At 40.3% G+C, this 14,513-nt stretch overlaps 1 protein-coding gene and 1 long non-coding RNA gene across 3 annotated transcripts in view; one reads left to right on the top strand and one right to left on the bottom strand.

The window, feature by feature from the left end:
• The window catches only part of NAV2 (neuron navigator 2), a 188,165-nt gene that overhangs the window by 134,017 nt on the left and 39,635 nt on the right, over window positions 1-14,513 (bottom strand). For both annotated transcript variants that reach the window (XM_090140200.1, XM_090140199.1), the window contains exons 2-3: window positions 11,739-11,856; window positions 3,256-3,308 (exon numbers count right to left, since the gene is read on the bottom strand). In XM_090140200.1, coding sequence (XP_089996326.1) covers window positions 3,256-3,308; window positions 11,739-11,856 — 171 coding nt within the window. The remainder of the gene's footprint in view (window positions 1-3,255; window positions 3,309-11,738; window positions 11,857-14,513) is intronic.
• Window positions 4,971-11,728, top strand: LOC149917666 (uncharacterized). Its single transcript, XR_016466617.1, has 3 exons — window positions 4,971-5,475; window positions 7,214-7,343; window positions 7,436-11,728. It is a non-coding gene; the product is annotated as an uncharacterized LOC149917666 (long non-coding RNA).

Below are 14,513 nucleotides of genomic sequence, written 5' to 3' on the forward strand. Positions count from 1 at the left end.
CCTTGCTCATCCCAAATCTCCCATCATTCAAAATGTCTCCTCCTTTGCTTTTTTTTTTTTTCTGATAGCATCTCATCTTCGCTCTTACTCAATATGTTACAATTTATCTATTGTATATACCAGATAACACAACTACCTCTCTCACTCCCTCTCCTTTATTTCAGTGCTATGCAAAAAGGATGCATCAAAACGCAGAACCTCGTATTTTGTCCAAATTCTGCATGATGTCAAGTGTCATGCTCAAATATCATTCCAAAACAAGAGGCAAATAAATTGTTAGAAAGAAAAACATCCCTGTTCTTCTGTAACCACACAACATCAGCACAGAGAAAGCCCCACTTGTGCTTATCAATCTCAGCCTTTTATCAGAAGTGGGTAGGAGAGGAAACCAGCTTTGTTTTACTCTCCTTCACCCAGTGCTCAAGAACCATTGCAATGTTTTCTTATACTTCATTCCAAAAACCAGAAAACAATTGTGCTGATCATCTCCAAATTTTCCTGGCCTGAGAACCTACACTTCGTCTTACTACATCCTCTATTAACCACAAAGTTTCTGCACGCCAGATGGAACCAATCATCACAATTACAAGCTTTTGTTTAGAAAAGCATCTACAGTACAAAAATATGAAAGCTTGAGAGAAAACAGTTCTTATGTAAAGGAAATACATAAAATTGCCTGTAAGAAGTTACATATACATATATATTTTTTAAAAAAAGCTGACTCTTATATGGAGACAAATGAGAAAGAGATACTTCCAGCCACAGAGGTACTTCCAACCAAAGATGAGAATAGGGTCTGGGTTCTCCCACAGGTATCCTTGTCATGTCATTTCTGGCCTGGGACTAGGCTGACAGGTGTTAATGATCCCAAATGGTTCTGCAGCACCAAACTTAATTTGAGGCTTAGCAGCATTGACTTTGAGCTTGACAGATCCAAGCCTGTATCCAGTCTTCAGTTTGGGCAAATCCACATGATGATTTGCCTAACATTCTGTAGAGATGGGAACAGCAATGCAAAGAGACCTGCTTGGCTCAGTGTTCAACTCTCTAAGGTTTGGCAAGCTTTACTGGCTTAGGACCACTCCATATGGAAGCAAATCCACCCACTTTGATATGGCCCTAGTGGGCTGGCAAGACACAGAGTCAACTTCAGCTTTCCAAGCAGTCACACTTTCAGTGCTCAGCTTCCAAGCCCTGGTGAGCCCGCCAGCAAAGCTTCATTTACGGCACCTTTATTTATTTACCTCTTTATTTCATCTACTCATCTGTGATGTCCAGCTTACAGACATTACAACATGGGAAAGATTTTGAGAAGGATTCATTTGAAAGAGTAAGACTAAACATCACCCGGCCCAACTCTGAGTATTGGACACACGAGACAGCTTTGTCCTCTATATAAGAAGTACCAGACACAAACACCAGCTCACACACCGAGGGCTGGCTCCTCCGGCAGGTGAGCTATAATAAGAGTAACTATATATAAATGAAAAGGATGAAGATTACCATATCTAATAAATAAGCAACACATTGATTTTCCCTAGAATGCAAGACCTGGAAAAGAGTTGTCTCTTGCAAGCAACTGCATTAAGGACAACCTCCATGACAATATTCGCATTCTTAGAATAGGAGAATGGAACCTTAGAATGGGTTTGATTGGAAGAGGTTTTAAACGTTATCCAGTTCCAACCCTTCTGATTTATTCTTTATCGTAAGATGGCCAACAGCTTGGCCAACATGCACACTCATATCAAAGCAAGCCATGAGCATGTTCTCTTGTGACAAAAGCCACCCAGGATGCCTTGCTATAACTGACATGCTTGGCAACACGAGCAGGGTGACACAGAAGGGGCAGCCCTACTCTCCTCCTGAATAAGGGACCAGAACAAAACCAGAGCCTTGGAGGAGGAAGTGCAGAGAAAACTTCCTTACTCCTGACACAGCATGCACTTTCTACGTGCTTCTATGGCCAGAGCTGACCTTTGGAAGCAACAGGAGATAAAGCCAAACATTGTGCCTTCATAGAGAGTACAGACCTGAAGCGACTTTTGGCTACAGTATTAAGGAATTTGAAATAAACTCCAGTCCTCAATGAAACTCAGTTCTTATGATGCATTTGTGGAACATTAGATGATAGTAATTGTGAAAATTTCCTCAATTATTTGCACTGTAGACAGCTGCTGTGGCTACAGCAAGAATAGCAACCAATCTCTTCAAAGCAGTAAAAGTAGCAGTGATAAATCCTTCAGATGACTTTCTTCTTAAGGAGTGCTTGCTATGTGGATTTGAGCGAGACTGATAACTTACAAGAAAAAAAAAAAGCCCAAAGAAAATAGAACTCGGTGTTGTTCCTGTCTTCAGATGACAAACTCCCACCAAATCTTTAATGTATTTTGCTTGGGCCGGGAGGTGGGGATGGTTGGGAAAGAGGCCATTAAAAATAGCTTCACGTGCAAAAATAAGACTCAAGAAAACCCAAAGTGAGAATTACAATGCATAAGGGGGATTTTTTAGAATATGAACTGTAAAATGAGTTTTTTCCTTGAGATATAGAAGGAAATAACCTTCTTCAAAAGGACAGATTTTAAGCCCTCCTCTCCTAAGACAGATTTTAAAAGTCAGTTTCTTACTACTTTCTTTCTCACCAAAGTTCTGTCTGTAAGTTTAGTTTCACCAGTATTCACAGCAGATATGCTCTTGAGGTACCATCTGCTTTTACTTTTTTTTGTACCAACTTCTGGTTCTTTGCTTTTAAGTATTATGTACAGGCAAGAGACAAAACTACTTCTTTTACAAACTAAAACATATCAATCAGAAACAAGTTACATAAACAATTCCCATATTTTGCAACTGGAATTTTTGTTTCTTTTAGTACGTTTTGCTAATTTACTCTATTTATTTCCAAAGTACATAGGAACATAGCCCAGTTTAAAATAAATCTTGATTTCTGCTTTTAAAATACTTCTGTCTATACAGAAGAATAACATTTTTGTTTTCTACATTCCTATTTAACTATTTGGCATTTCAAAGATATAAAATAAAATAGCAATAAACGTGATAAATGATAAGGCCCAATTTAATTTCTATGGAGTGCAATGGGGAAAGACCTGCAGTGTTTCTGTTCTTCAGACTATACCTGAGCTCTCGGTACTGTGAAAAACAGCTAACACTGTTATTAAATTCTCAGATACTGAAATCACGCAAACGCACGCAATACTCAGCCGCATCCATGCCAACAACACGCCATGTTACACTTACCATTTGAGATCTGTTTTTTGGGCAGCCATTGATGTCTTCAATCTTTTCATTTGCTGGAAAGCAAAGACAAAAAATAAGGCAAAAAACTCTACCCAAGGACATGATACCAATTATTTACAGAGCATGTGCTGCTAGCTAAATAAAGGGCTTTCAGGTTGTCATTGTCCAATCAAAGTGAACGTGTGAATACTGAGACCACCAGAAAAAAAAAGAAAAGCAGCTGAAGTTTTCTCGTAGGTCATGCTTCCAGAGACAGCTGGAGCCAGAAAACAACTGGTCTGGCAACCTCCTGTGCTCTGACGGGCAGCTCCTTTCAACTACAGAAAGACTTAATCTCGGAAACTGAATCACTGCTGGGTGGAAAAATGTGTATATTCTGCTTGTGTGCCAATTGATAAGCTTTGTAAAGTGAATATAGATTTTAAAACCAGATGGGAAAATTATGATCAAATCTATTTTGCTTTTTTAAGCTCAAACAACAAGATTTCAGTCTTTTTTTTATCCATGGCTCACCTGAAACATAACTTGCAGAAAGATACGGTTAAGTCTCAAGAGGAAAAAAGAAGTTGTAAAGATGTTTAAATCACATTACATCATGGAAGCATAGAATCACCAAGGTCGGAAAAGACTTCCAACACAATTCAATCCTATCATCCACCTACCACCAATATTTCCCCACTAAACCACATCCCTAAAACATTTCTTGAACACTTCCAGGGATGGTGACTCCACCATCTCCTTGTTTTAGAGGATAAATGTTTCTTAATACCCAACCTGAACCTCCCCTGGTGCAACTTTAGGCCGTTTTCTCTAGCCTAATTGCAAATGTTGGCTTTCCTGACGTATCTGATGAATTGAACAGAATTGCCTCCCATCAATTTGTTTATTATTATTATACCTATTTTCTACTTAACACATTCTCAGGACATCAGACAGAACTCCGTCAAATTTCACATCTTTCTTCAGCTAGAGATATCAATTTGGGCATAGTATTCCAAAAGCATTCATTAAAAAACAAAGAATTAACAAAACTACTTTACTCTTCCAATAATACATTAAGAACTGATGCTAATCTGAAAAGATTGCAGATGAGCCTATTGTGCTGATGGCCAGAGTAGTCTATCAGCCTCCACGTGCAATAAGGATGTGTTTGTTTCTAAAACTGAGATATCAGATTTGGCCATATGGGAACAGAAGCGTTCACTTTGGATCCCATTCACAAATCCCATGCCTCCATTTTTAATATTTACTGCCTCTTGGTTTTGTGTCATGGTCTTTATTAACTGCAGTTATAATTATTATGAAAAATAGGTAAGTTTGATAAGATCATATTCATATAAATTTGCATTTAAATTTGCACTGTTCATAATTATTACTTAGGAATAATGAAGATTTGCATGAGTTTTTCTCTTCTTTGGTTAGAGAGATATCCCTAATAACCCTGGTCAGTCTCTTTATCTTTCTTGATGAATAGCAGCTTCTTTCCTATTCCTCTAGAACTTCCAAAATTGTATATGATGGATTTAAAACCAACGTTAGCAAATCATAAAGCTTATTATTTGTCTCCTTTTAAGCTTTTGTATGCAAAATATGCAGATTCATCCATGTGAGTCTTCTTTCCAAGATTCTGCTGCAATACAGCATTTGAATTTTTCCTTTTTATTTATTTTTTTTACTTAAAACAAATACTCAATACTATGTGAGTATTTTTTGCTACACATTCAAAAGGCTAAGAGAATGTGCTTGGTTCTAGAGCTGAACCAAAGGTAAACCCCACCTATAAGCAAACAAATACACTGTTCCACAGCACAGGAACATTACTGGCAAATGAAGGTGTGAACTACCTCAACGTTTTCTGACAGAAAAAAAAAATCTGCATTCCACATATATGATAGCTTTAGGATGTTACCTCTTTATCCCCATCACTTTTCACAGTGTGGTTGTCATGGTTTTGTGATTTTTGGTTTTCGGTATTCCACATCATAACATCATGTGGGGCAGTGGGAGTTTAACTGTTGGTGCTCAAGCTCTGGGTACCTGCCTGGAAGAGAAGAAGAACTACATTCCCCAGGGGACTTTGCAGTCACAGAGAGTCTCGAGATACAACTCCTGGCAAGGTCACCTGATGCACTCTTCTTAGCCTGCTCTTCGTCGGCTCTTCCCCCTTTCTCCCTGCTGCTCAACTGGACTGCGCATCTCACCTCAGCTCTCCGCGTTGTGGTGAGGCCTACCCACCTTTCGGACATTCTCTCTCTCATTATATTTGATTTATTAGCTTCAAATTTAATTATATTGTATTATAGTGTGTTATCTTGCATTCCGATACTATATTTAGTAAATTAGTTTGTTTCTCCTCAGATCGTTGCCGCTGTTTTTAATTATTTTGGGGTCCCCTGTTCCCTTTTTCCGGAGGTGCGGATCTGCGGATCCCTCCGCCCTGCTAGTCACGGAACTGGGCCGAACCAGCCTGTAAACCGTTGACATTTTTGGTGGAGGATGCGGGCAAAAGCTGCTTTTTAGTTTTTTAGAACGAATCTCTCTCTGCTCTCGGAGAGTTTCGTTGGGAAAGTTTATCTTTTTCACAGGTGCTCACTGAGAACTTGACCTTGAAAGTCTAGGCGGACTGCCAATACTCTGGGATATTTGTAAACTTTGAGCACTGCTATCTTGTTTTTGTAAAGGAAGAAAAAAAAAATGATTCTGCTTTCTCTCTTAAACCTGTTTGCAGAGGGAGCTGCTAATTTTACAGAACTTGGGATTTTTAAGCAGGCTCCCAGTCTCTCCTTTGAATCCTTTATGCAGTTTTTGAATGCTCACCTGATCATGTTGTCAATCTCCCTGAATGTTCTTCTCATCATTTCACTCAGTATTTGTATTTATCATATTTTGAGGAAGCCTTCCCCAAAACCAGAGAATACTGAGTGGCAGGGAGTGTGGAGAGGCTTGGGAGAGACTTTAGAGAGATGGACATCTTCGGTGTCATGGAACTTCACTCCTGAACACCTGAAAGACCCTGAGAGCTTAAACGCATACTTGACACAGGAATGTTGCGGCTCAGGCAGATCTGAGGAGGCACAAATGATTTGGGGCCTAGCTAATGCTTATCGGGCCTTATTCAATAGTATCCCAGAGAGGGAGAGAGTTTGTGAAATTGAGAATGTCTGAGAGCTGAAATGGAGAGTCTCAGGGAGGCAGTACAAACTGAGCGAGAGAGTCTCCAAGCTGAAAGGGAGAGTTTGCAGGAGAGACTCCGAGCAGAGCGGGAGAATCTCCAAGCTGAGCGAGAGAGTCTCCTGGTCAAGGGAAAAGACCTCCAATCTCAACGAGATGCCCTCCAAATCGAGAGAGACTCCCTGCAATCCAAACTTGACACTCTCCAATCTGAACGGGACACTGTCCAAACTGAGAGAGTTAATTATATTGTATTATTGTGTGTTATCTTGCATTCCGATACTATATTTAGTAAATTAGTTTGTTTCTCCTCAGATCGTTGCCGCTGTTTTTAATTATTTTGGGGTCCCCTGTTCCCTTTTTCCGGAGGTGCGGATCTGCGGATCCCTCCGCCCCGCTAGTCACGGAACTGGGCCGAACCAGCCCGTAAACCGTTGACAGTGGTTAAAATATTACTGATTTCACTTAGAAATGATTCACTTTGTCCATGTACCTTTCAGTCACTGTACAAGATGCAGTGAGCCATCCCTGTACTTCTGTGATCAACTAACTTGTAGTTTCTCCTTTGCTTCATTCATTTTGTTCCTATCAGCTTCCTTCATCTTCTTGCACTCGACATTTTTTTAAGTAACTGCTTTTGCTTCCTCTCAAAACCTCCTCTAAACCAAAGCAATTTCCTCATATGTGAACTTGCAGGTTTCTGTGCATCAGTTGACAACTCTCCATCCATTCTGCATTATCTTATGTGAAGTACATTCCTTTTACGCTGTCAGCCTTCTCTCCACAGGTGACAAAGTAGGTGACCAGAAATAGTTTGTAGGAACCAGAAGATGAACTACAACTGGAATTTCTGCCCCAATCAACCCGCTCCACCAGATGCTATGTCTGCCTCCCCCAGGAAGTCATTTTCCCAGCAGGTTTATCTACAATCTTTTCGTCTTCCCCACTCCCACCTCACCTTGGTTTGTCCCTGCACTAGATTAAAGCAATTACTGCTTCTTCCCTACAGGTGCGAATGCTACAAAAAGCAGTGTAATAGAGAGCAACCAGCAAGGCTGGCAGCTGGCCTGAACTCTGATTCCAACCTCTTTGTTTATATAAAGCAGAGCAAAAAGTCAGAGATTCATACAAGGCTGGATTCATACAAGGCATCAAAGCGGCCTATGGGCATATTTGGCATTTTGCAGGAATCTGTCTAATTCATCAGGAAATCACTTTGATGCTCCCATTCCTTGGCAGGAAGCTAGAGTCCAGCTCTGAGCCTCCCACATAGCTCCAAGGAACACTGCTGGCAGCAAGTAGGAGGTTATTTGCCTTTCTTGCAGAGAAGGTCGGAGAAATACCAGTGAATGAGGCTCCCTAAATAGCACAGCGTGCTGTGCTCGTGGGCAGTTTGCAGCATAAGTCACTGAGCACTGGGGGATCTTGGAAGAGCATCAAACTTCACAGCTGCAAAAGCACAGCTTACTGGCTGAGATCGATGGACAGCTCTCACAGCTCCTGTTGCTCACTGCCACACAGAAATAGCACATCAGCTAGCATCAGCTGGAAGTCACAGGCAATCACAAAGGCTTGAAATTGTATCTCAGCCTTCAGCAAGATATAAATTCATAACCACGGGCGTGTAAAATGTTGGGGGATTTGTCCCAAACTGACTGCAAGCCTGCAGAACAATCCCTCTTCTTCTTTCCCTCCCAATCCCTTCCGTGGGCATTTCCTTCCAGCAGACTTTATTGCATGTTTGGTTAAAAGGAGTTCCAGATTGCTGTTTTCTGCTATATTTGTGCAGGCGCCATGAAAGCTGGTCTACAACGAGCCCCAGGTTTGCCTCAACAACTAAAAGCCACGCATCCTCAACAAAACACTCTGTATGGGCATTGCTTTGGCAAGGTTTAACATGACTGTGAGCCATACACAATGGCCATCAGGCCCACCATGTCATTTACATCACGACTGTGAAAACATGTACAATAAGAACACAAGGAGTACACCTTGTTCCCAGTACCAGACTTTGTAATTCTCCCCACCTCTTCCTTGGCACACAGCTTTCGCAAAACCAGAGCAATCCAATTATGGATTATACAGTGAAACGGGTTCAGCTGCTTTTAAGTATTTTCAGACTTTTCCCATTTATACACAGATTGAGGGTTTGTGCTAAGCCAGAAGAAACCAGCTGTAGTCTGTAATAAACATAGTAATGAGTGACACTGGGCTTTCACTAACAGGGTCTGAATCAAAGCATGGAAAATAATTGGTTTTATGCATTTTTGAAAATAGGCATATTATGAAACTACAGGCCAGCAGTCTATGAAAAAAAAAAAAAAAAAGAAGTGAAAAGGAATCTGTGCAATTAAATGTAGCAAAGAATTATTTACATTTCTTGGCCAGTCAGCTGCCAGGCTCCAATTTATGTAAGTACAGCGATGCATTGCTTGTAGAAGAAAAAGTCTTCAGAAAATGACACTCCAAGTGCACGAAAAAATAAGATGAGAAGAAATCAGAAGTGTTTCATTAACCATTACAGAGAACAAAATTGGGTTAAACCATCCATACAAAAGTAGTCTGTGCTCTTCACAACAATGCATTAAGTGTTTTGGTAGCAACTGTTCAGCATTATTCAGTATTTCAGGCATAGGCTCTGACATTACATTACTTTTTCTTGAATACATGAATGAATGTTCTGCAGTCTAACTCCTACATTTGCATACGAATTTTGACCTGATTGGTTACTCAGATATTAGTAAAGGAACCTTTGTGTAATGTCTGCCATGAATTATGAGAAAATTGTCACTAGTGTGTACCAATCAACCAGCACAATATAGAGGTACACATTTTACTTCTCATTGCAACTACTTTTAGTTAGATGATTTAGTATTTAACAGTAACTCCATGCCTGCATTCCTCTTTGTAAAGGAACAGCTTTTCTATCTGATCTGACTTGGATTATGTCTGATCAGTTAAAATATCCCATGATTACAACATCATAGGCATCAGCAGGAAAAATCCTACCAGTCTGGGTTAGTTTTAGCACATCCTCACTACTCAGTTTTGGAATTGACATTTCAAGGTTCTACATCTGCAGTGTAAATCTCAGATGAGAGCACAAGAAAAAAATATCTCATTAATATCTGAACCCAAATCAATTCTGATGACTTTGGATAACCTCCACACACTCCACTCAGGTGGCAAAAAGGTGTGAGTATCTTCATGGATGGTTTTACACAGAAAAGGGCACAGCACAGAAATGAAAACTATGTCCTACATCGTGTATTGAACCTTTCTTAGTATGTAGTCTTGTTTGCTAGAAAAAAACACTGCATTTTGCAAGTTACAGTTAAAACTGCTTCCATGTGTGACAACTGTCACCATCTGTGACAGTGAGATGCAGTGCCTATGGCCATATACATCAGATAAAAACGACATTTTCTTCACTACTCATTTGAAGCATTCAGCTGAGTTCCTTTAAATATGAACTTTCTTTCACATGCAAAGCATTCCCCAAAAATGAAAACCTGCACCTAGTACTGTGTCATGGTTAATCCTAAACATGAGTCACAAGGCAGTGCTCTGAATGGTTAAAAAATGTAAAGGTGAATCAAGTTTACTGATAATTTTAGAGGGAGTAATCTGCACATCACAAGAGTTTCCACAAACAAAATAGCTATATTCAGCAGTATTTGTCACAACCAGGTTCACATTTTGATGGTGGCATTCCGACACACACCTTCTCAAGCAAATGTACTCTTTATCAGTGTTAACACAACGTGGCTAGGTATGGATGAAGGGAATGAACACCTAACTGCATCTGGGTTCTCAGCAATTTTCCCTGTTAAGCAGACATAAGGAAATAGATAAAGAGAGGAGCATTGTTCTGAGTGAATGCCTTTCCCCACACAGTCAATGGTTGGCCTCGTTTTGTACATCCGCAGACGCCTGGCAGGTCTGGAGAATGCTACATAGACCTACTGCTGCTCTGCATCATATAGAAATGAAATATTTTTGTTGTTGCATTGCAGTATAGCTCTAGTGGAGTAATTGGAACGATGCCTCACTATTTCATCCCAGAACAGTGTTTACAGATTTGTACCTTAAATCAGGGAACTAGCTCGTTTACAGCTTCTCAAACACACATAAATATGCATGCACTGATGACTTGTTACTTCACTGCTGTATTCTTCATTTGCATCTCAAATCTGTCAGTTTGCTTCTAACAATGGTCGTCCTAATTCCTATTAGCAGGCTTTCTGATTCCATCAATCTCCATTGGCCCATGCATGTGTTTTGTGGCATCCCAAATACCAGATGGATGACTCTCTGAAGGAGCTAATGAAGGATGCAGGCCCAAGGGAAGAAGAATATGTAGCTTTACATGGGGCCAATGTAGAAAATTGTTTCAGACCTTCATTATCTACTAATATTAGCGCAAACCAAGGCAACTATAGGCTTTGCAGAACTGAGCTCCTATCTGAGATATATCCTAATGATAAATGACCTTCCTCATCAGAAAAATCATCACATTTTGTTCTTCTTCCACATAAAAATTGTACTCCTTCGTATTTCCTAGCTGCATATATAGATTATCCAAACTCAGCTGGAAGTAGAAGGTTCAACACAGCAGGCAACTATTCATATCAGCTTGGCTAATTTTGTATTTTAGGAGCATCTTGAACATTATATCTACCCTGCCTGATACAAAGAAGATTAGCTCCACGGTTAAGTAGCTAAACATGAGAATGGGAGAGATGGGGTCGAGATCTCACGACCACTGCAGCCCTCTCTCCAAGCACCCAAATGTCTATGAGGGATGTGTCTTTGTTCTGTTGAGGTACACGATTAGGTGGAAGGATCCCAGCGTGCATCTAGCACCGTATTACAGGTGCCTCTTCCTAATATCACCTTGGTCTTAAAGTTTCATTGGGCTGGGGTTTGTCTGGCAACAGTATCTCTGAATTAGGTTCAGACTAACACCAAAGAAGTATCAGAAATAGGGATAGTGAAGGTTAACATCATCCTGGCAGAAAAAAAAACAAAAACAAAACCCATCAGCTGCTTTTTTAACATTCAGCTGCACATATTGATATTGCTGTGCCAGAAAATTTTATCAGCAACATCAAATATTTCTCTTCTATCCTTTAAGACAAGGCTGTAAATTAATTAGCAAAGTCTCTGGAGAAAAATTATCCATGTAATTCCATGCAGTTCAATGGATCTTCCCCCTAGCCCAGGCTGTGTTTACATAGAAGATAAGGCAGTGTATTTTTGATTTAGTTGGTACAAAAAGAGAGCTGGCACAAAAAGAGAAAGTCACTCACCTACAACCTGGATTATTTCAGCTAATAAGACTCCATCAGTCACATCTTGCTGCAGATCCTTTATCAATCTCTTGTGGCCAGATTTTGCCAGATAGTGATTAGCCCAATCCGTGTAAATCTATTACAAGGGAAACAAACAAACAGAATAATTTGTTGGTAATAAAATCAACCTTAAAAAAAACCACACAGTTCTTTGTGTCTGTCAAGGTCTGAGAGGCTGATCTGAAAGAACTGCTTTTTGGTAGTTTGAAACAAGTCAACACCATTAAAATTCAAGGCACTGTGCAAATCAAGTATTCAGCTTACTATAGCAGAGCTTTTCCTATTCAGCAATCTGACATCAAAGCTCACATATGGCTATAGCAAACTTTTAAATATGTCACAGCCTGTGTGGACCATCACACAGTGAGCTGTGTTCCACACCGTAATGTTAAGCTGGAACTACAGCTCTGATGCTCCTTCTTCGTATCTGTTATTGAGAGGTTTTAAAGATCTTTCTCCATGAGCCACTTCTGGTACTTCTCAGGCACAAAGCATTTTCATTCTATGGTAACTCTTCTGCTGTATTACCCAACCAGCCTTAAAAGCCTTAAAACCCATCAGTATCAGTTAGCTCCATCTCACAGGTCAAACAGGCTTATTAAATTGTTTGTAATCTCTCGTGCAAACTTCTAGCTGTTGGGGTTTGTTTTAAAATGTATTATCTGAAAACTATGCAAACAAAGCAGTCAAGTCAAAACTTCTTTAATTCTCATTAAGAGCTGCTCACCACACGCTATTGCAGCCTGGCCAGGGTCACCAGGAAGCTCATAAAACCTTTCCAGGGCAGGTTATCTAAAAGAAGGAGGAAAAATACTCAAACAGGAATTCCACTTAAGAACTAAATACTGTTGCTAAGTGCAGGACACAACTGAAGAGAAGATTTGTTAATACAAACTGTATTCCAAAGAACTAAAGAAACCCACTAAATATCAGGACTGTATTTCAAATACGAAGACATTACTGTTCCAAAGCTGTTGTAGATGTGGCACTGAAGGACGTGATTAGTGGGCATGGTGGGGTGGGTTGGGGTTGGACTTGGGGGTCTTAGAGGTCTTCACCAACCTTTATGATTCTATTTTCCACTGTTTATTCTTTAATCCCACCTTTAGGTCTGCTGGGCACACATTCCCTGTGCCATCAGTGCATGGATCTGAAAAGCAAACCTCACTGGGATACCTAAGTGGAACCATGTGAATGAAACACACGCCGAGCGCACCTGAGAGACTTCTCCAGCTGACTGAAAGAACCACAGGGAAACAAATGTTGCATTCAACCCAGCCATTGTGTTCCCTACCTCCTTCTACAAGGAAACATTTTCTATAACAGGAAAAAGATTGAGAAAAACAAAACATGCACTTTTCCCCCAAGCTCCCTGGACTGCCTCTTTCCAGGCACTGAAGCACTCATGTGGATGCAGTGCTACCAATGCCTATTGCTGCAGCTCTTCATGGCCACTGCTCATTTTTATGGCAGATATTAAGCTAATTACGGAAACTTTCCAGGATGTTTTCAAAACCTGTTTTTTGTTAAGCCTTTGTAACGTAGTACATAAATGTGATTCCTTGTGTTTCTTTTTCGTCTTCCATGCAGGTGAGTAAAAAAATAATAAACATACAATGGTTGCTATTTCTAGACACGCAAAACATGTTTCAAAGGACATCATGTTTTTGAATGTTCAAAATCAGGCAAATAATTGGGAAAGCAATAATAAAAACTGGGAAAACACTGATGAGAAACTTTCCATTCACCTACTCCTATCTCCACACATGGATTTTGAGTGCTCCCCGGTATTTCCAGCAGACAGATCATGAAGTCACATGCTCATTAAATAGCTTTCTAATTAAAAAAATACCAAAACAAGCAATATGAAAAATAAATCAGAGGTTGCTTCATTATTGTAATTAACCAAATCCAAGCCAGTGACATGGTTTGAGCATTATGACCCATGCAGGTCTCTGTGTCCAAGCCCAGTCAGCTTAATGGTTAACCGGTGTCTGCCTTCTGGCTTTTGTTAGCAGTAGATGCAGCTGTCTGGAAGCATTTTTTCCTTGGCACTCTATAATCTTAGAAATTCAATTATTTGGAAACAAATTAGAACCAAATGTGATTATTATTATTATTATTATTATTATTATTATTCCATGAGGTTCTGAATTGAGAGCCTTACAGGTAAAACACAAATCCCAGCAGGTTTGAATTAAGGGCATTACAGGTAAATATTGACTTTGGAATTACACAGCACATTCTGAGTCACGGCTAAAACACTACTGAACAAAGTGAGCAAGGTTTCATGAAAAGACAAACCCTAAACCTACAGCTTTTAGTGGTCCCACTTGAGATTCTCAATAGGGAAAGGATTTACACTGCTCCTTTTGCAGAACTTCTGCATGTGGATCTGTGCGCAGCAACAAAGCCCAACCAGTGGGCTCCCAGTTACCAGCACGAGCCTGGGGAGCTCAGAACAGCACAAAGCACAAATCCTGACCACCTACAAGAACCACACACAGTCTTTGTGCCTGGAGGGATCAACCTAAAAGCCCATAAACCAGAGCAAGAGGCAACAGTCTGATGTTGAGACCTCAAATCCTGCAGCCACCTATCCCAGTGATGGGGACCTAACACCCAGTGCACCCAGGCACTGGGCAGTGCCATTCACCCCAGGGTCTCCCACCATGCCAGTTCCTAACTAAACAGTCACAGACTGTTTTTGGATGTTTACTTCCCCTGATAATT

Source organism: Phasianus colchicus, chromosome 5, assembly GCF_987193195.1.
Source record: "Phasianus colchicus chromosome 5, bPhaCol1.hap1.1, whole genome shotgun sequence".
Classification (NCBI taxonomy): Eukaryota; Metazoa; Chordata; class Aves; order Galliformes; family Phasianidae; genus Phasianus; species Phasianus colchicus.